Source organism: Pteropus medius, unplaced genomic scaffold (assembly GCF_902729225.1).
Source record: "Pteropus medius unplaced genomic scaffold, Ma_sr-lr_union100, whole genome shotgun sequence".
Lineage (NCBI taxonomy): Eukaryota > Metazoa > Chordata > Mammalia > Chiroptera > Pteropodidae > Pteropus > Pteropus medius.
Window position 1 is genome coordinate 21,280,054 of NW_024344378.1, and position 19,138 is coordinate 21,299,191.

Here is a 19,138-nt window from a genome sequence, read left to right on the forward strand (position 1 = left end):
CCTTCTGGAAGAAGTGGTTTCCATGTTGAGACTTGAAGGATGAGGACAGCTGGGGGCTGGTGGGGAAAGAATGTTTCTTAAAAGGGGAAAAGCCCAAGAAGAGGTCATGACTCATTTAAGGAAGTGAAAGTAATTCCTGGCATGGCCTAGATTCCAAGGGAGTTGGGAGAATGTGAGCGATGAGGCTAGAGAGGTAAAGGGGGGCGAGATCCTGTGCTTTGGCATCGAGCCACTGAAAATCTTTCATGTTACAGAGTGAATAATCAGATGTCCATTGTATCAGGTAGCCCTGACTACATAGCAGGGAATGGATCAGAGGGAGTCAAGATTAGACAGGCTGTGAGAACAGTTAGTAGGCTATTGGTATAATCCAGGTAAGGACTGATGGGGACCTGAATGAAGTAGGTGGCCGTGGCAGATGTGAAAGGATTGTAGAGCTCTCAGGGACAGGAGTGATAGGACTTGGAGTGTGATTGGATGTGAAGGATGAGCTGCAGAGGTAGGAGTGGCAGATGGATGAACCCTGGCCTCTGGCTAGGACAGTCAGGGGCAGGGAAGTGGTGTCCACATAGAGAGGGAGCCCAGTAGGAGAAGCAAGTTAAGTGCAGGGAGCTCTTCGAAGAGACTAGAGTGAAAAGAACAGAGACCATGCTGTCTCCTTCATCTTGAGTGCCCAGTAGGATAGCCCTGAGGTTGTGAGGAGGCCCTAGGGATACCAAACTGACACTTGACCAAGCTTATCACATCAGGAATTTGTGGGGAAGAATCCGCCACAGAGGACAGAAACTACCTCGATGCCTTGTAAATAAGCCCTGTTGGCAGTGGCATCATGCCACTCTAGGACAATATACTTAAAAAAAATAGGTTTACTGAAATCGTTAGATTTGTTGGTTGGCATTTAGCTGATGTAAAGTAGTGGTTGGAGGCAGAAAGAAGAGAAGCAAGAGAAATGGACAGTGTTAGAAATCCCTTCCAGGCACCAGCTGGGGAAGGAAGCCTGTTTTGGAGGTCGGGTGCACATGGATTCCCTGCCCTGACTCGCTTTCCTTCCTCGCAGCGCCGGTTTCTGTTCCCCTTCTTTGACTCAGCCTATCAGGGCTTTGCATCTGGAGACCTAGAGAAGGACGCCTGGGCCGTTCGCTATTTTGTGTCTGAAGGATTCGAGCTCTTCTGTGCCCAGTCCTTCTCCAAGAACTTCGGGCTCTACAGTGAGTGCTCTCCTGAGTTACAGCCCCTCCAGCCCCCGCAAGGGCTGCCAGGGCTGATTCATGTCCCTTTCTCTAGATGAGCGAGTGGGGAATCTGACCGTGGTTGCAAAAGAAGCTGATAGCATCCTGCGGGTCCTTTCCCAGATGGAGAAGATCGTGCGAATTACTTGGTCCAATCCCCCTGCTCAGGGAGCTCGAATCGTGGCCAGTACGCTCTCTAACCCCGAGCTCTTTAAGGAATGGTAAGGAGCTCACAGCCTGATGGGTGAGGGGTGGGAAAGCAGAACAGTAATCGACTCATTACATCTGTCTCTCTCTTCCGCTTATGTTGGCAGAGGCAGGGAAATTAAAAATTACTTTAACATTTTTGAGGCTCAGATATTTCTGTAAAATAGGCTGCCGCCTACTTACATGTGTGTAATACAATACACGTGCCTACTGCCACCCCAGGCACTTAGCAAGGGGAACTTGGTAAAGTGAGGTTCCCCCCACTTTCCCACCACCCAGCCTTCTTCCCCTTAAAGCTGGGAAGCAGGAAGGAATTCCCAATAGAAAAGAATATTCAACTTCAAGTTAGTGTGACAGTTTGGGGGCTCTTCATTCTTAACTACTTTAGATATATTTGATCTTGTTTTGAAACAGAGTAAGTTTTACATAGTAGCTAAATATGCCATCTCTACTTAACTAGAACTGATAAAATATATTATTCTGTCTAGATCAGCACCTCGGTGAAGTCTGTGTTATAACATAAGTGGTATTACAGTTAAGGTACCCAACGCTAGCGCTGAACTCCATCAGTAAATATAGTCCTTTCCTTCTTCCTGGTAACTCTGTCTCTCTGGTCTGCTTATCCACCCATCCAGGCATCCACAGACCATATAATAGGCAGGTTGTGATTCTATTTTCAGTTTATAGATTAAATTAGAGTTTTTAAACCTCCACAATCCTGCGTACCATCTCTTCTCTCTGGATTGGTATTTATACTTGCTGTCCACTCAGGATAGGTAATGTGAAGACAATGGCTGACCGGATTCTGGCCATGAGATCTGAACTCAGGGCACGGTTAGAAGCCCTCAAGACCCCTGGAACCTGGAACCACATCACGAGCAAATTGGAATGTTCAGCTTCACCGGGTTGAACCGTAAGTGGGCCCCACCACCCCAAATGCTCCGCACTGGACGGCACTCCTCTTGGCGTCTTTGGGCTTGGCTTCATTAGCTGTTGCCTAAGTGGTCAGCCAGGACTTTGGACCAGAACAAGTTAGGTTTTCTCAGTGTATCCCACCCACCTCTTGAACCCCTCGGGTCTCAGAAGAGCGTTGCTGCAGTCTGCCCTGCTCTTCCATAGCTAAGATATTTTCATTTTTGTGGGCTGGGAAGTGGCTCAGAGCCAGCTGGGAAGTGACAGGATTTATAGTTTGGAGCTTTGATTTATTAAAGGTCTCTCCTAAACGCTCAGGTACCTTTCTGCTTTTTCTTAATCCTAAGTATGAATATTATATATGATTATTCAGGGACCTAATATCTTAATAGGTCTTTTCTAGTCTCTGGGCATTGCCCTCAAAATGAGGCTACAAAATTATCTCTCCATTTCATAAATAAGAACTTAGATTGGAAGTTGGAATTGAAAGCCAATTGGAAGTCCAATGGGCAGCCGTGTACAACCTGGGTCAGTCATCAGTAGAGCATATCAACAACTGGCTGACCCTTCTGATGAGAGAGGAGTCATTCATTTAACAAGTAATTCCTGAGCCCCGACTGGCCAAGTCACCGGTCGTGTGGTGCAGATGTGGCCACTCACCTGTATGTGAAGCTTGTGTCCGAGTGACTCTAGGGACCGATGTGTGCCTTGCTTGGGTAGTAAGTAGAATATTAGAGATGCTAGAAGTTATTGTAAAGCAGGGCCATCAGAGAACCTGTTTGGAATGGGATCAGAAAAAGGCAAAGGAAATAATTATACACAAGAAAGGTGGTAGAGATTGTCTGTTATAGACCCCTTGAAGTATTTTGGGGTAAAATGAGGCTACCCAAGAAAGTAAAGTTATAGCTCAGTTATTCATAGGTGTCCTCACAATTCCAGAATGGGGAATTAACTCACTTGAATAAGTAAAATCATCCTTCTTCAAATTTTAAAATGCGAAGTGTAATGGAAAATGGTGTTCAGTTGTAATGTTCTAAAAGCTCACAAGATGGGGCTGTCTGTCTGTAAGACATCCCTGTTCTCCCTCTCTCCAGAGAAGGAAGTCATTTTTTTTTAGGAATTGGAGAATGGTGAGAGTGGACATGTGTTTATAACACAAGAGTTATATTTTTAGCACTTAGCACCATTTACCCTTTTTAAAAACGGTATTTTTCCCCCCAACATTTTATTTGGAAAAATTTCAAACATGCAGAAAAGTTGAAGGAATTGTACAGTGATATACCCAGCACCTAGTGTCTATAATTCTCATGTTACAGTCTTTCCTTTATTACGTTTTATCCATCAGAACAGGGGCTTTCCGCAGTCCATGGGTGTACTTTAAGATTTGTGAAGCCCCTGAAGTAATATTTAAAAAATTGTGGATATGTATATTTTGGCCTTTTTCTAGCGAAAGAGTCCATAACTCTTATTAGCTTCTCAGTTGGGATGCTCTCCTCCCCTACAAAATTAGAGAAGTTTCATTTTTATATCAAAAATCAGGGTGGGAGCCATGTAACTACATCCGCTGAGGCATAAGCTTTACCAATGGTGGTGTGCCTGAGGCTGTGTTGCTGTGTGACATAAGGCTTTATCTCTCTAGATGACTGTAATTCTGCTCAGTTAAAGCTGGTCTCGGCTACGTCAGAAGGTTGCTTTGTTTGGAGGTAGCACCGAGTACAGGGTCCACGTTTTCCACTTCCATACAGGGGGTCCTATCTAAGAACTTAGAATCAGGAGTTACACTGCCTGCTTTAAAATCTCAGATCTACCGGTGACTAGTTGTGTGACCTTGGGAAGGTCATTTGACTCCTCTCTGTACCATCTGTAAGATGGGGATGAGAAGGGTATTATCAAGATGAGTTGGGGGGTTGGGGAAGTTGGGAGACTGGGTGAGAAAGGTGAAGGGTTGAAGAAGTACAAATTAGTGGTTACAAAGCAGTCACGGGGATGTAGAGTAGAGCGTAGGGAGTATAATGCCGGATGGGTGCTAGAGTAATCGAGGGGATCACTTCATAAACTATATAAATGTCTAACCATTGTACCGTATGCCTGAAACTAATATAACATTTTAAAAAATTAAAATGAAAAAAAAGGTGAGTTGAGTTAATATAAAATGCTTAGAACACTGCCTGAAACGTAGTGTTTGCTCCTCTGATTATTACGATTTTGTTACCATCTTAGCTTGGGCTCCTATAACAGAATACTATAGACTGGGTGCCTTAAACAACAAAAATTTATTTTTCACCGTTCTGGAGGCTGAGAAGTCTGAGATCAGGGTGCCAGCATGGTCAGATTCTGGTGGGGGCTCTCTTCCTAGCTAGCAGGTGGCTGTCTTTTTACTGCATCTTCACACTATGGGGAGGAGGAGGGAGAGAGCAGGAAAGAGAGAGAGGAAAGAGGAGAGAAGAGAGAGCGGGCAGGCCCACCCATGAGCTAGCTCTCTGGTCTTCTCTTATAAGGGCACTACTCCCATCATGGGGGCTCCACCCTCAGGACCTCATCTAAACGTAAGAAACTGCCCAAAGCCCCATCTCCCAAAACTATCACATTGTGGGTTAGGCTTTATATGAATTTTGTAGAGACACAAACATTCAGTCCATAACAATTATTATTATCCCGTTCCCTCAAATTGATGATGTCTTAAGGGTACAAAGTTAGTTAAGCAAAAATCAGCTAAAATTCTCTTAAAGCTTTACAATAAAACAGAAAAGCTCTAGATTGTGGCACAAAGGAGGTACAGGCAGTCCCTTCCTGTTTCATCCACGAGCAGAGCATTTCTGCAAACACATGGGAAAGCCCTCCTGCACGTGTCTGAATGAAGCTGAGAAGTGCCAGGTCAGAGGTGTCTGCAGTTTTTCAACCCATTGGTTCGTGTACACAGTGTTTATCCAGCACCTCTCATGCACGGGGGGCTCATGAAAACAAAATGTCAAAGACAGGTTGCTGCTAGGTGCTCAGGGATAAGTGAATACAGGTTAAGGAAGAGATAAAGGAAGCACTTCATAACCAGTTTTTCATATCAACGGAATGTTCTTAAATCTGAGGGTCGTTTCAGTTGATAGGGTGTCCTGGTGTATGTAACGTGCAGCGTTGGGAGGTAGTCTCAGATTAAAATTCCCATGAGGAGGAGTGATAGTAAACCTACTGAGGATTAGACAGTTAGCTAATAAGACTAGTTTCCTGATATTTCCCTTGGTGCCAGTTGGACCAAAAAATTCTTTTGTTTTGCTTCTCTGTGTTACGGGGAAAGAAGGAAAGTTATAATTGTCATGGAATTGCTGAACCTCCACGGCTTAAAGGATTCCTACTACTCTGATTATATCTCTTTTGGTTTTCAACAGCCAAGCAGGTTGAATATCTGATCAGAGAAAAGCACATCTATCTGCTGCCAAGTGGTCGGATCAACATGTGTGGCTTAACCACCAAAAATCTAGAATACGTGGCCACCTCCATCCATGAAGCAGTCACCAGAATCCAGTGAAGAAGCATCACCCAAATCAGCACCACCAAAGCAGTTCTCGATCCTGTGTGTTCCCTGCCTGCACAAACCTAGTTGTATATACATCACAGATTAGGGACTACGATGGACTGCAGGTGGCCCCTGTTTAAACTGGCCCGATGTGAAGGGAACACCCGTTAAAAAAAAATGCTGGCCTGGGATTAGAGCCCTTTTGGAGGTCAGAGAAAAGTAAGATTTCTTTTGAAGAAGAATAAAGTACTTTGATCATGAGTTGTAGATAACTTGCCCCCTTGCTCGAAGCAGGAGGGTGGCCTGTGTTGCTTGTGTGCTTCTTTGTGTTGCTTGACTCTGTACAAAGTCTGGTCCCAAAGATCAAGTTGTCTGAAGAGCCCCGTGTGATTGTGGGTTTTGGCTGTGTCATTAAAACTCATCACCTCCACTCAGAGTGTCTGTCTCCCTGCTCGTTCTGCATGGGTGTGTCCCTAGCCCTAAGCTTTAGTTCTTTAGGGCAACCATGGAAAGAAATATATTTACATTTCACACACAGACACACACACACACACACACACTTAATTGAAATAAACATTTCATAGAACTGTATTTACCCTTGCTATGTGTAGTGCATTCTGATATTTCAGTCCATCGTATTCTATTGTGTTCTGTTTCCCTGAAGAAATAAAAGTGCTGATTGAGACCTAAAGAACTGATTTTGTGATCCACTAATGGGTTGTAACCATGGTTTTAAAACAAATGCTGTAGAGGGATTTACTGTTGCTAGAGGAAAACACTTAACACGTATTCTTGCAACACGCCTCTCTTTAGTGAGCGTGCCGCATCACAGCTTTGTCGGTTTGCTGGCTTTGTCCTCCAGAGGCCAGCTGTCCTCTGATGTCACTTAAGACCCTGGACTTCATGGATTCATAGAAGGGTTGACAGCACTCGGTGATTCTAGAGCATAGCCCCTCCCATTGTGGTCCCATTCTCTGTTGAAACAATTAGAGCCACTTGAACACAGATCACATTTTTTCAGAGAGTCCAAGGGACTCTCCTCATGATGGTTTTGTAGATTCTGAGTCTTAAAACAAGAGGGCTACTACTGGGAGTTTAAAAATATTAGAAGATAATTCTTGTTATTTTAACAGGATCTGCCCCTTTCCAGAATGCCTTTGAGTTACAAAATCCTACAGTCTTGAGGGATGATGGGAGTCTTAGAAGTCTTTAACTCCAGCCTCTCTCCTCAGTGCAATGGTCTGCCATATTGTCCCTGACTCATCAATTTCAAATGGGAATGAAGGAGAGTGGGGATAGCTTCTTTCAATACTTGGTGAAGCACCCCATTCTATTGACGAAGCATTCAATTAAGAAGATCTTTTACTTTGATTCAAGATTCGATTCCCATTTGTCCTACTCTCCTGGTCTCCCTCTTCCCTTCCTTTAAATCACTAACACAGAGTCCACTGGCAGTTCCAACTGATGATTTTTTGAATATTTGAAAGTCGCAGTTGTTACTGTTTTTGCTTTTCCATGTGAAATTCTCCCCTGCCACTTTTCTTCAGTGTTTCTGCACAGGATATGGTTTCCAGATCCACCAATCATCTGGCTGGACCTCCAGCATCCTTCAGTGAATACTGTGCAAGTGTGTGATTGGGTCTGGCCATGTGAATGGATTTAAAGTGATGAAATGGCCTCACATCCACCTCTTCATTACCTTCTGTTCCATTTCCTTTTGTATCAGTATTTGTTTTACCTGCTTAAAGATGCTTGTCGTTAGTAAGGGAAGACAGGCAGAATAGAAGTCGAATGAGTCTACCTTCTGTCAATCTTTTCTCATTCTCTCCAAACATAGCTTTAAACCATGAACTCTCAACAAGGGTTATAGTATTTTCAAGGGGGCAAAAATCAGTTGTTGGGGGCAAAAAAGTCTAAGATATTAAAATGGTTTGAGGCCCTCCAAAACGCGGTCCTACCCAGTAAGATCTTATTTCTTCAGGATTGGTGGCAGGTGTCAGATTCCAAACTTCCTTAAATAAACGTTAAAGGCCCAAACACACCTTCCCACCTGTCTTGCTGTTCCCTTCCTCCTGCATTGGTTTAAAACTGACCAATAATTCTGGCCCACTCCCCTGTTCTTTTCCCACCTTCAGCTGGAAAACACTGGAGTTCAGAAGGGAGTCAGTGTGACCAACATGTGTCAGAGGCCTGCCTGGATCTGGCCCCTAAGACTTTGAACTCGGAAGGCACCTGCCAATGCCTTGCACATCACATGGGTTCAACAAATAATTGTCTTAGTGCTCCTTTCTCGTCCTCATTCACACTCTGGCTTTTCATTTGGGTTTTACTTTCCGTTTCTGGCATTTGCTCCTGCAAAATCTTCCTCATCTGGCTTCCCAAAGTAGACCACCAGTGCTTTCCTGTAACCTTAAACTGCAGTCTCACACTTGGCCCTGACAGCCTTGCCTCTTCAGGCAGCTGGGCCCCCGGTGAGATAATTACTTGTGAGCTCTACCCAACCTGCATCTCAAATGAAACTGCTTCAGAACTGAGATTCCAGGGGCAAGGAAAACAGCCACATTCCAGGAAAAGCATTTTCATTTTATTTAAAAATTATTTACAATTCATTAAGTCTTCATAGATGCTTTATTTTAAAGTGAAAATCTTTTTGTTTTTAAATTTTTAACCTGAAGAAAATCTCGGGGGTAGGGGTGGGAGGCGGGGAGGAATAGGGAAGGTAGTGGTGACAGGCTCCTTGGGGATTTTTGCAAAGGGATAAATGTAATGCAACAGCAGTGGCCTGAGCCCCGTGGCCTAATGTAAAGAAGACTAGCCAGGCAGGCCCCCTTGGGCCAGCGGCCAGCTGGGCAAAATGTATGATGGCAGTTCTTACTTGACACAGTTTGCTGGTTTGGGTCTGAGGCACCCAGCATGGGGCGGGGGTGGGGCAGGAAGGGTTGACACTGGCTATTCCTACCAGGCAAGAGTAGGTGCTGGAGTGGGTGGTAGCTGTGGAGTTATCTGTAAGAAGTCATGCACTGCTGAGCCTCAGGCAGAGCCAGGCAAGGAGTGTGAAGTCAATAATACATTGCTGGAAAAGGCATCACCAGCTGGAAAGTCTTTACTTTCACATGCTGTGGCCCTCCTGTCTGCAACACTTGCTCTAGTTCGGTGGGGAACGGAGTTATGTGGGGGTGTAGGTCATACAATAACCTAGGGTGTGCCAAGAATTTCTCAGGACTTCTACTTCTTGGTGGATGCCAGCTTTCCCCATCAATTTCACGGACACCTGCGAAGCCCACTTACAAGTAAAAATCTGTTTCAAACTGCCCAGTGTTCATTTCACTCTGCACTGCAGAAACTTTGGGCTGAAAGTTCACTTTCAGTTAAAATAGTTTTTAACCCTGTGTGGGTCTGAGACCTTTGAGAATCTTATGAAAGCTTTAGCCCTCAGGAAAACACACATAAGAACACAAACGCTAAATTCCTACAGTGTTTGAAGTTTCACAGACCCTCTGAAGTCCAACAGTGGACTCCCTGGGGTGAGGGACCCCAAGTTAAGAACCCCTGAGTTAAAGGTTCCTGTGGGTCAGCATTTTCTTTTGAGCTGCAAATAACCCAGAGGAATTATCAGTCTCCTTCTCCTTATATAATTATCGACTGAATGGGTATAGGGATATGGGAGTAATGTGGGAGTAGGGTTGTGGAGGAAGGGAAGATAAGCCTGGATGCTATACCCCAGGGAAAAGCTAGGAAATGGTTTAGAGATTCAGCAGACAGCACTGGATCACTGAATCCCTGATCCAGGGAACCCAAGGGTGGGAGTTAGATCAGAACGGGACACAGATGTCCCAAAGACAATCTTCACTTACTTCCACATTTTCCCTAGGAGTGGCTGTGTGTGTGTCCTGATCAGAACGTTTATTCTTCAAGTAGGTATGTGGAGTCATCCTGCCATCTGGTGGTTCTGCTTGGAAATGCATCTGCCCCCACAACCAGGTGAAAAACCAGAGATCTAAGTATGTTCTTGGAGTAAAAAGTACGCTTAACTGACCTGCTGGGGTGCAGTAAGGGGTAGGAGTGGGGAGAATGGATGAAAAAGAAGAGTGATTCTTCAATGTTCCTGGGTAATGCACACTGAAGTCCCGTGAGAACTTACATCTTTCTTAGCTGACCTGGGCACTCTTTGGTTTGTCATGGCTAAACTTGCTTTAACAGCTTAGAATTTTTCCATATATGTATGTATGTATATAGATATATAAATTTGCTTTGATTTGCACTTAAAACCTGAAGTTCCATCTCTGGCTCTCAATTGGGTTTCTCTGTTCCCTGCTCCTCCTTTTATACATCAGATTTATTGATGGATCGGTAACTGCCGATCAGGAGCCAAAGCAGATGTATCCCTGGGAAAAACAGTGACTTGAGGTTCCATTTCACATTCTTTCCATTCCACCTGAGACACACTTCCCAGGCTGCTGGAACCCTTATCTAACAGGAAACTGGTCACCGACAGTTTTCTGTACTGTAACTTCATATGCCAACACGGCTGAGTCCCTCCCGCTGCCCTACAGTTTCGACGAATTCTTGGTTCCTCATCTGAGCTAACCTTGATTCCTCATCTGAGCTAACCTTGATACCTCCATCCTCCTACGTGCCTGTCTACCAGTGGCACCTTCTGAACTAAGCTAAGCATGAAATATGGCATTAGGGGATCTCAAAGAACACAAAAGGCATCAGGGGTCCCAGAGTGGCACTGTCAGCTTGGGGTCATTTCTTTTCCAGTCCCAGATTGTCCTGTGGACAAGACCATTTCTAGCATGTTCCACTGGAGGCACCTCCTTCCATTATGGCCACGGCAAGGCTCTGAGTGAAACTGGAGGCGACGAGGGAAAATCTGCCAAACTGACAGGGGTGAAGAGGTGGTAAGGAAAGCAGAATGCTCTGTCACTTGTGGGAGGCCTTGGGGAGAAGCAGATGATGGGAGGGTGGGTTCTCCCCCAAAGCTCTGGAATCTCACGCACCCAGCAAACACTGTCCGCCCCATCATGTGATCAGAGGCGTTAAATTGGAGTTCTCCACAGAGGCTGGCTCTCCATCCTGTGACTGCTTCCTTTTTCGACCACCTGAAAGACACAGTTTTTAAGGATTAAGCTTTAAGACTGGGAGGACATTCATACGATCTTGGTGGTGTAAGCTCTTTTCAAAATAGAAGCAAAAATGGAGACAAAGCCTTTGATAGCTGAGCAGAAAGTAATCTGCATTATATCCTGGTACTGATATCAGCATATATATGTCTTGAAGGACTAGAATGCACCTTCCACCAGAGATAACATCTCTAAAAAGCCACGAACCCAGGTCAGTGCCAACAGAATAGAGATTTCCTGGAGAGGCTTGAGTAAAGCTCATGTAATGCCTCAGGATCATTCCTTTTCCGTCCCTTGAAGGCCCTGGCCCAACTGACTGCCACACATCCTCTGAGAGAGGATTGTTCTCATCCCTTCGATGTCCTATGAGCCCAGGGTGGTGGGTATAGCTGGGCACCATTCCTAGGGACCTACATTCTCTAGCTCTGAAGCTCCTGCCATCTACATTGAGCAGGTGAGGGTAATTACACAACTGTCCTCAAGGGTGAAAGGGCAATCTGTTCCCAGGCTCTGTTGTTTTCAGGAAGGAGTATTTTTTTCACCTTGTTTTCTCTGCCACTGACTTCCTTCCATGAAGAATATTGATTTCCTTTCTATTGAGTGTCCTGGACATAAATTCTTTCTTTAAAGGACTAGATAATACATATTACAGGTTTTGCAGGCCATATGGTCCCTGTTGCAGTTATTGGACTTTTCCACTGTGGCCAGAGGTAACAAATGGGTCTGTTTATGATCCAAGATTTTTATTTACAAGAACAGGTTGGGGATGGTGGTCAGTATTACTTTGTGGCAGACTCCTATCCTAGATGATCATCAACTGAACGGGACAGATCCCCACTCTATCAAGGATACAGTACCGGCCGAAGCCCTATGTGGATTCCCACGATTATACCTCATTAGGGTTCCCAAAAGGAGTCAACAGTTCTTCCTCTAGGAGTAAGATCTTAATATGCTTTTTCTGCTAACCATTTGGGGGGCAGCTTTTGTCTGGGTGAAGAGCTACTCACTCAAGGTTCTCAGCAGCTTCTTGCCCATGGTTTCTTCAAAGTCACTGCTGCAGGGGCTAGTCTCTGTGTCCAAGTTGATATTACAACATTGACTATCTGATGCCGAGAGAAAGGGAAAAAGAAAGAACTCAGGTGTTTCCAACCTAATACCCAGGGATCTAGGTGGGCTGATTCTGGTTAACATTTCTCAGCAGGTAAAAGTTCAAAACCAGTGCCAAAGTAGCGGTGGCCCTAACAAGAGAGGGATGCCCAGGAAGGCACTGGCTCTAATTAGTTAGCAAGAGTCACTTTAGTGCCACAAAAAGAACAAAGAGACAGAGAACACGAGTGAGAATCCAACCATCCAAACACTGTTTGGCAGGAAAGAGAAGAAACCAAGATGTTCTCCACTCAGCATCTTTGCCAGGCTAAAAGCACATTTGAGGACAGGTGGGGATGTCTCCTTCCTCTACTTGCACACATCTTGGAAAATCACAGGGCTCAATAACAATTAAGCACACGCCTTCGTCTTTTCCCCTTGAACCCAGCGGGAATTCAGAAAGCCATAGAATCTCAGAGCCGGGAAGGCGCCCAGGCTCTTTCCGCGAATGCAGTTAAGAACCTAACTTGTGAGGCACGATGATGGGGTGGAAACTGCACTGCACCCAAAGCCACGAGGCTGAGCCCTCTTCTAATGCAGCATATGGATGCGGCAAGTCATTTCCTTCTCTAGGTCTCAGGGTCCTCGTGTTTCATACAAGGAGGATGAACTGGATAATCTTCAAAGACTATCCCATCTTCTCCATTCTTATTCCTTTGATGCAATTTCTTGCTACATGCTTTAGCTACTAAGTTCAGTGTGTGCAGGAGAAAAAGAACATCAGTCCTAAATTCAGGTCCTAGAACGGTGATTATACTTGTCCCAGATTTTCTGCATTAGCTACAAGTTCAAACATGTTGTCTCCCTGACTTCGAAAATTGATGAACACTTGTCAGGTCATTACTCTGGACTTGAGGGGTCTCACTCTATGGCCTGGGGCAGGTCTAGAAGGCCAGGTGGGGAGACTGCTAACCTGGGGAGTGGGGTTGCTGAAAGCTTGAGGAATTATATCTTAGGCAAGCACAGAAGGATCTCAGGACTGCTAGGACACTGGGAGCTCGGAGCAAACCACTGTCAAGACAGAGGCGTTCACTGTCTTGAAGGGAGGTGACACTATCTGACTTCAGGACAAATCTTACAGGTTACCTCTGGCTCTGTGCCCCAAATGAAGGGAGAAGTCCTACCAGTGAGAGAGAGCGTTGACTTCAATATCCTAATTCATAACGTGGGTCTAACAATAACTACCTACTATTTAGAGAGCATGGTAATAGGTCACTCTATATGGGATGTGCCCTCTATATATCTATGCTCAAGGCTATTTTATGAGGTAGTCACCATGATTTGTATCTATGAATGTAAGGAAATTTACCTACCAAGACAAGGAAACTGAATCTTCGGTTAAAGTAACTTGCCTAAAATTGCATAGCTCTTAAGTGAAGAAGCCAGGCTCTGAACCCAGGTGGAAATCTAGCTGCTAACCCTGCCTTACACGCTGTCTTCTGGTTGTACGAATTATGATGGGCCTGACAGTTGCTCAGTAAATGTCAGTTTCCTTCCCTGGAGGTGAAAGAGGTAGCAAATTTTACATGGGGGCTGGGGTCCCAGGCTCCCCTCACCCAGTGCCTGATAGTGATGACCGCCCCCCCCATACTCGTCTGGGCCCAGTTTCCCTCCCTTCCTGACCTGCTCTTGTGGGAACAGCTGCAGGAGACAGCGGGAGCTGCTGGGCGCTGCACTCCTCGAAGTCTGTCATATCCTCCCGGGGGAAAGCCATCTCCTCCATCCTCAGGTACACGACCTCGCCAGGGCTTCTCAGGCCATCTGAGCGGCTGCCTGGGGAGGACAGTGAGTGTGTCATCTCTCTGCTTTAGAGAAGACCTGGGGCTCCATGAGGACAAGATGGTAGCTTTGGACAGTGCTGAGAAGGAAAGCAAGGCCGCCCTCACCCCAGGCAGCCCAGCCCATCCGCCTGACTGACTCACACGGCAGGCTGTTCCTGTTGTTCAGAAGGATGACAGCAGGGTCATCCTTGGGGGTCTGGGGTGTGCCTCGGGTTGTGGGGGCTTTGGTGGAATCTCCGTCAGTGAAGGCCTCCATGTCGGGGGACTGGGGTGAGTTGTCCATGTGGCAGGCGGTGAGGGCATTCTGGTACTGCTGCCGTGTGATCTAGAGGGAAGAGGCAGAGGAGGCAGAAGCTCAGGAGGGGCTGGGCAGAGCCCTCCCTAATGTGGCCCACCTTCCTGAGCTCAGACGCAGCCCCACAAGGGTGCTTTGGAACTAAGGCCCCTGTGACGCAGAATCCACGAACTGGTGGCCTTACCCACACTATACTGGGACAATGAGGTGACCCTTTATTTGTTTGCCACCAGAGTTCCCACTGTCATTTAAATTGGATCTGACTCTTGCCAAGTCCTTCCCTGAGACCCTGGAGAGGAAGGAGGGCAGCTTCAGTTTGCCCACAGAGAAGTTTAAAACAGGTTTATACTATTGTCAGTGTCCCTTTTCCTCAGGGTCAGTCAGTGGGGACTCTGCAAGAATAAGTCCCCCAACTTGTGTAGAGGGCTTAATTAAGAAACCTCCATATGAAGAACATAAACTCTGGCAAAAGTGACAGATGAAACCAATATGTATTATTTTTTCCATAGTCATATAGGAATCCATTTGATAAATCCTTCAAGAAATTACTGCCAGGAATTAGCTCATTTCTCTAGATGAATTATATACTTCCTTATATTGAATAAGAACTCAAAGATCTACTAAAAAAACTTTTATGACCAGGAAGCTCACAGATAAGTTTACTATTGTAGTATCAAACTCATTCTTGATTGCTTTTTCACTAAATTGGTTTACAATCACTTTTCAATTTTTAATTTAAAACATTATAGGATTATTTACTTAATTTTAGAAATCATATATATTACTGGAAGTACTATAAATATCCTAAAGAGATGGAACAGAGAATTAGGTTTTCAGACAGTGGTGGAAGCTCTAGAGGTAGTGTTACCCAGAAAAGCTTGTAGAAGTTGAGAGATGAGGGTGGAACCTTCCATCTATATAGTGTATTATGGCTTACGGAACATTGAGGTATGTGTTATCACCCTTGCTGGTCATAATGGGGTAGGCGTGAGAGGCCTTATACTCCTCATTTTACAGATAAGAAAAGGAGGTCCAGAAAGGCTGAGGAACTTGCCTACGGTCTGACTGTCAGCAAGCCTTCCGAGTCCTAGCCAGGGTGCCATCTAATACGGTATGGGTTTTGCTGGGAGACTGCTGTTTGCTCTTTTGAGCCGGGTAGATGGAAGGTTAAGTGAGAATGTGGAACTCCAAGTTTTCAGGCGGGAAACTCCAGAGTCTAATAATGGCACCCCCTGCAATCTGGATATTTTAGTTTAAGGGGCCTTTACTCTTGCTCTCCAGGAAAAATTAGCTGAGACTGGGCTCTGTACACTGCAAATGTACCTGGCTGCATAAGGTTACCCCTCACATGCCCACTTGGGTTGCCTTTCATAATCCTTTAGGGGAGGTACCCCAATAAATACTTTGTAGTTTGGGGGTACATAGGCATACAGATGACTGACAAGAAGCTGGTGCAGGGCCTGAACCAAAGTCATCATCAAAACCCAATTTTCTAACGTGCCCGCAAGTTTTCTGAAGGTGACATTTTCTTTGGAGTCTTGCAGGATCTCCTGGCTTAAAGGACAGGAAAATTTCCTAAGTGACATGGTAAGTCCCAACAAAGCACCAGATATTACTCTGGGTTCTTTTAACTAGTTTAGATTTGGCTGCTTGTCTAGTCAAAGAAGGCCAAATGACCTTTTGCCTAGAAAATATGGTGTGAAACACAAACTGCCCACTCAAGACAAAGGTTCAAGTTCCAATTTTGCCACTTTCAAGCTGGGCAACCTCGGCCAAATCATTAACCCCTCTGAGCCTCTTAAAAAGGCCCAGTGATAATGAGATAACATGAGTGAATATGTTATACAACTGCTAGGAATGATGGTTTAAAACATGTCCACATCCATCTCTCACAGTTGAACGTTATAATAGGTGTACATTTTGAAGAAGGGGGTCATACTTAGCACCTCATTATGTCTAATCTCTCCATGAAGTTGGGTTGGGGGGTGGCTGGGGGGAGGAGCACTGTCCCCTCTGCCCCCACAGTAAATGTGTCTGAAGATGCTAGGCAGGCAAGTCTAGGTCTTTGGAAAGTAAACCCTTAACCAAGAAAATAAAGCAGAAGAGAAAGCAGGAGCAAAAAGGAGACTCTGATAAGAACGAGAAAAGAAGATGGAGGAAAAAAGAGAGAGTGAACGAAGAAAAGAGAGGGGAAGGGAGGAAGAAGAGGGTGTGTCCTGGTTTGACTTTGAAATGGATTTGTGGGCTTAGGGCTCCTATCAATTGCTACCTTGGCTGTGGACCCCAAGGTAGAAGCCTCTTGTGAGTGTTGAAAAGTGTTCTGTTTTATTTAACTAATTTATTTCAGGAAATGTTCTGTCCAGGTTGTACCTGCAATGACTGTGCCACTCACTCTCTTTGCTCTCAAGAAACAGTGATATGCCCCTCTAGTAACCTGGAATCCAGGGTCCAGGAACTCTAACCCTCCCCGTAAGCACTGTTATGGAGGCAGGGTTGAGCTGGGAATAAAATATTACTTCTGGTAATAATACCAAACAAATGTATTCTTTTCTGGTAAGGTACTGAGTTCCCTGTCATTGGAAGTCAAATAACCACTTGTCAATGGTATTAAAGAGAAGACTCAGACAGCTACAGCCAAGATTTAACCTAAGTGGGAGGAAGCATGGCAGTGTGTGTCATGTGTGTGTGTGTGTGTGTGTGTGTGTGTGTGTGTGGTGGGTGTGGGGGTGGTTGGCCCAGGTACAGAGGTCAGGGCAGAGACTGGGGAGGATCTGCATTGTCGTGTGAAAGGAAAGGCACTTCTCATTGTCTACCTTCTCTGTTGCCTCATAGCCTTGCTTTCACAGTGCTTCCTCTTTTAAAATTAAAAAACAATCATAAACTAATGCCATGTCAATGTCACCTTAAAAGAAATTGATGACAAAGCACCACTCTGAAAAATGTATTCTGGGAAGCAACCTCTCCCTAGCTGCATCTCTAGGTTCAAGCATCACTGTTTGTCATTTCCCTCTTCTTGTTCAACAACCTGTGAGAACTTCTATCTAGCACAGTACCGTCCGACAGAAATATAATGTGAGTCACATAGGTAATCTAAAATTCTCTAGTAGTCGCATTAAAAGTAAGAAAAAAACGAATGAACAAAATTAACGTCAATCATATATTTCATATGTTAACCCAACGTATCCCAAAGGTCACTTCTACACAAAATCATAATAAAATTATTAATGAGAAATTTTACATTCTTTTTTTGTACTAAGTCTTCAGAACCCAATATATATATTTAACATTTACAGTACATCAATTTGAATGAGCCACATTTCATATGCTCAAAAGCCACTTGTGGATACTGGCTACGGTATTGGATAGTGAAAGTCTAGTAGATCAACCTAAACTTCTCTGCCCAGTTTTGATAATCTGGGCTTCACAGCTATGGGTGTCCCCACTGCTTGGCAGTGCAGAACCACTGGTCCAGTTCAGCTTCTCTCTTCAGTTCCTCGAATGCATCCTGTTTATTTACCTTCCAAACTCCTGTTTATTGGTGTCCCCCTCATGGCATCACCTAAATTTCCCTCTTATTCTTTCCTAAATCTGAAAGGTCCAGCACATTCTCCAGGCAATATGGTGCTTAAAATAAGTGCCACACAATTTTGTAATCAATTACATTACAAAACCACTCTGCATTGGTCACTGTCATTTAACATATGTTTCTTCTCCTTAACTCGATTTTAATCTACTCATCAGGCAGAGTATGTGTTTTATATTCCTTTAGTATAGTTCATGGTGCCTGGAACCATTGCTAACACTCAATATACGGTTATTGATCGGTTCGTGGAGGGAATCACACCACTGTTCAAAAGACAATCTGTTTTTATTCTCTCTTCATGACAGAACCATTTCTGAGCCGTAGTTTGAGGTCGAACTATCTTATACTTTGGCTGGTTAAGAACTCAAGGACCCTCTAACTTACATAGGAAACAGACCTGTTTATCTTAAAACTAATAGAAGGTAAGAGTGACCTTTTGGATATTTTGACTTAGCAGCCAATGTGTCCAGAAGTTCATCTTTAACCAGCGTGATGTCTCCTATCATTTTATGACATTCATCCCTCAAAACACCATCTTGCAATTTAGGGATTCTGCCACCAGATGGTGATGGGGCGTCTTGGTCACAGTTACACAAGTCAGGACTATGAGACATTGGCCAAATATTCTTAGTTTAATAATGATATTTACAGAACACATTTCAAAAAAAAAAAAGGCATAAGAATTCTTTGGTACTTTCAAAACTTATTAACTACTATTAATCATGGCTTTAATATCTTTCCCCAATACGAGTTAGCATAGTAGAATTTCTCTTCTCTCATTTTTTTCCTACCTCCACTTCCGAGGAAGGTCTGCAATAAGAGGGCTTTAAGGCTGGAAGCAATAGGGAGGAGAATCATGGGCTATGGTTTTCTGAGATTTAACCTCATCATTATATTATCTTGGAATCTCGGAACATGGGGGAATGGGAAACACATCCTGTCCTGCTTTCCCAGCCCACTCTGCCAGCAGGATCCAGGGGATGGTCCACCTGGGGGAGTTACCTTCACAAACTGCACGTCGCTGAGGATGTGGACCGAATAGTCAGGAGTGTAGAGGTTGTTGCTGCTGCTGCACAGCTGAGTGTTGCTCCCCCCAAAGTCGCTGCGCTCACGGTTGGGAGACTCGGAGCGGTTCAGCCCGCTGCAGCGAGAAGGGGAGCGGTTTACTGCAGATGGTGAGGTGGAGGGGAGGGAGAAAAGGCAAGGAGGGGCAGGTGGGGAGAAGGGAGAGGGGAATGGAAAGGAGAGGGAAAGGGAGATGGTTTAGAGAGAGATGGGGAGTAGAGAGAGGAGGAGGATGAGCATGGGGAGAGAGGAGAGAGATATATATATATAGAGAGAGAGGATATAT

At 44.8% G+C, this 19,138-nt stretch overlaps 2 protein-coding genes across 3 annotated transcripts in view; one reads left to right on the forward strand and one right to left on the reverse strand.

Moving 5' to 3' along the window:
• GOT1 (glutamic-oxaloacetic transaminase 1) overlaps window positions 1-6,547 on the forward strand; it is a 22,752-nt gene extending 16,205 nt beyond the window's left edge. Inside the window, 5 exon segments of the mRNA XM_039871543.1 lie at window positions 1,058-1,208; window positions 1,285-1,450; window positions 2,208-2,308; window positions 2,311-2,349; window positions 5,729-6,547. Of these exon segments, the coding sequence (XP_039727477.1) occupies window positions 1,058-1,208; window positions 1,285-1,450; window positions 2,208-2,308; window positions 2,311-2,349; window positions 5,729-5,868 (597 nt within the window). The 3' untranslated portion in view covers window positions 5,869-6,547.
• Window positions 6,548-8,488: 1,941 nt separating this feature from the next.
• CNNM1 (cyclin and CBS domain divalent metal cation transport mediator 1) overlaps window positions 8,489-19,138 on the reverse strand; it is a 52,026-nt gene continuing 41,376 nt past the window's right edge. Inside the window, exons 7-11 of one of the 2 annotated variants that reach the window (XM_039871544.1) lie at window positions 18,790-18,953; window positions 14,051-14,234; window positions 13,752-13,901; window positions 11,990-12,085; window positions 8,489-10,961 (exon numbers count right to left, since the gene is read on the reverse strand). In XM_039871544.1, the coding sequence (XP_039727478.1) occupies window positions 10,882-10,961; window positions 11,990-12,085; window positions 13,752-13,901; window positions 14,051-14,234; window positions 18,790-18,953 (674 nt within the window). In that variant the 3' untranslated portion in view covers window positions 8,489-10,881. The remainder of the gene's footprint in view (window positions 10,962-11,989; window positions 12,086-13,751; window positions 13,902-14,050; window positions 14,235-18,789; window positions 18,954-19,138) is intronic. The other variant, XM_039871545.1, reaches the window with a different exon arrangement.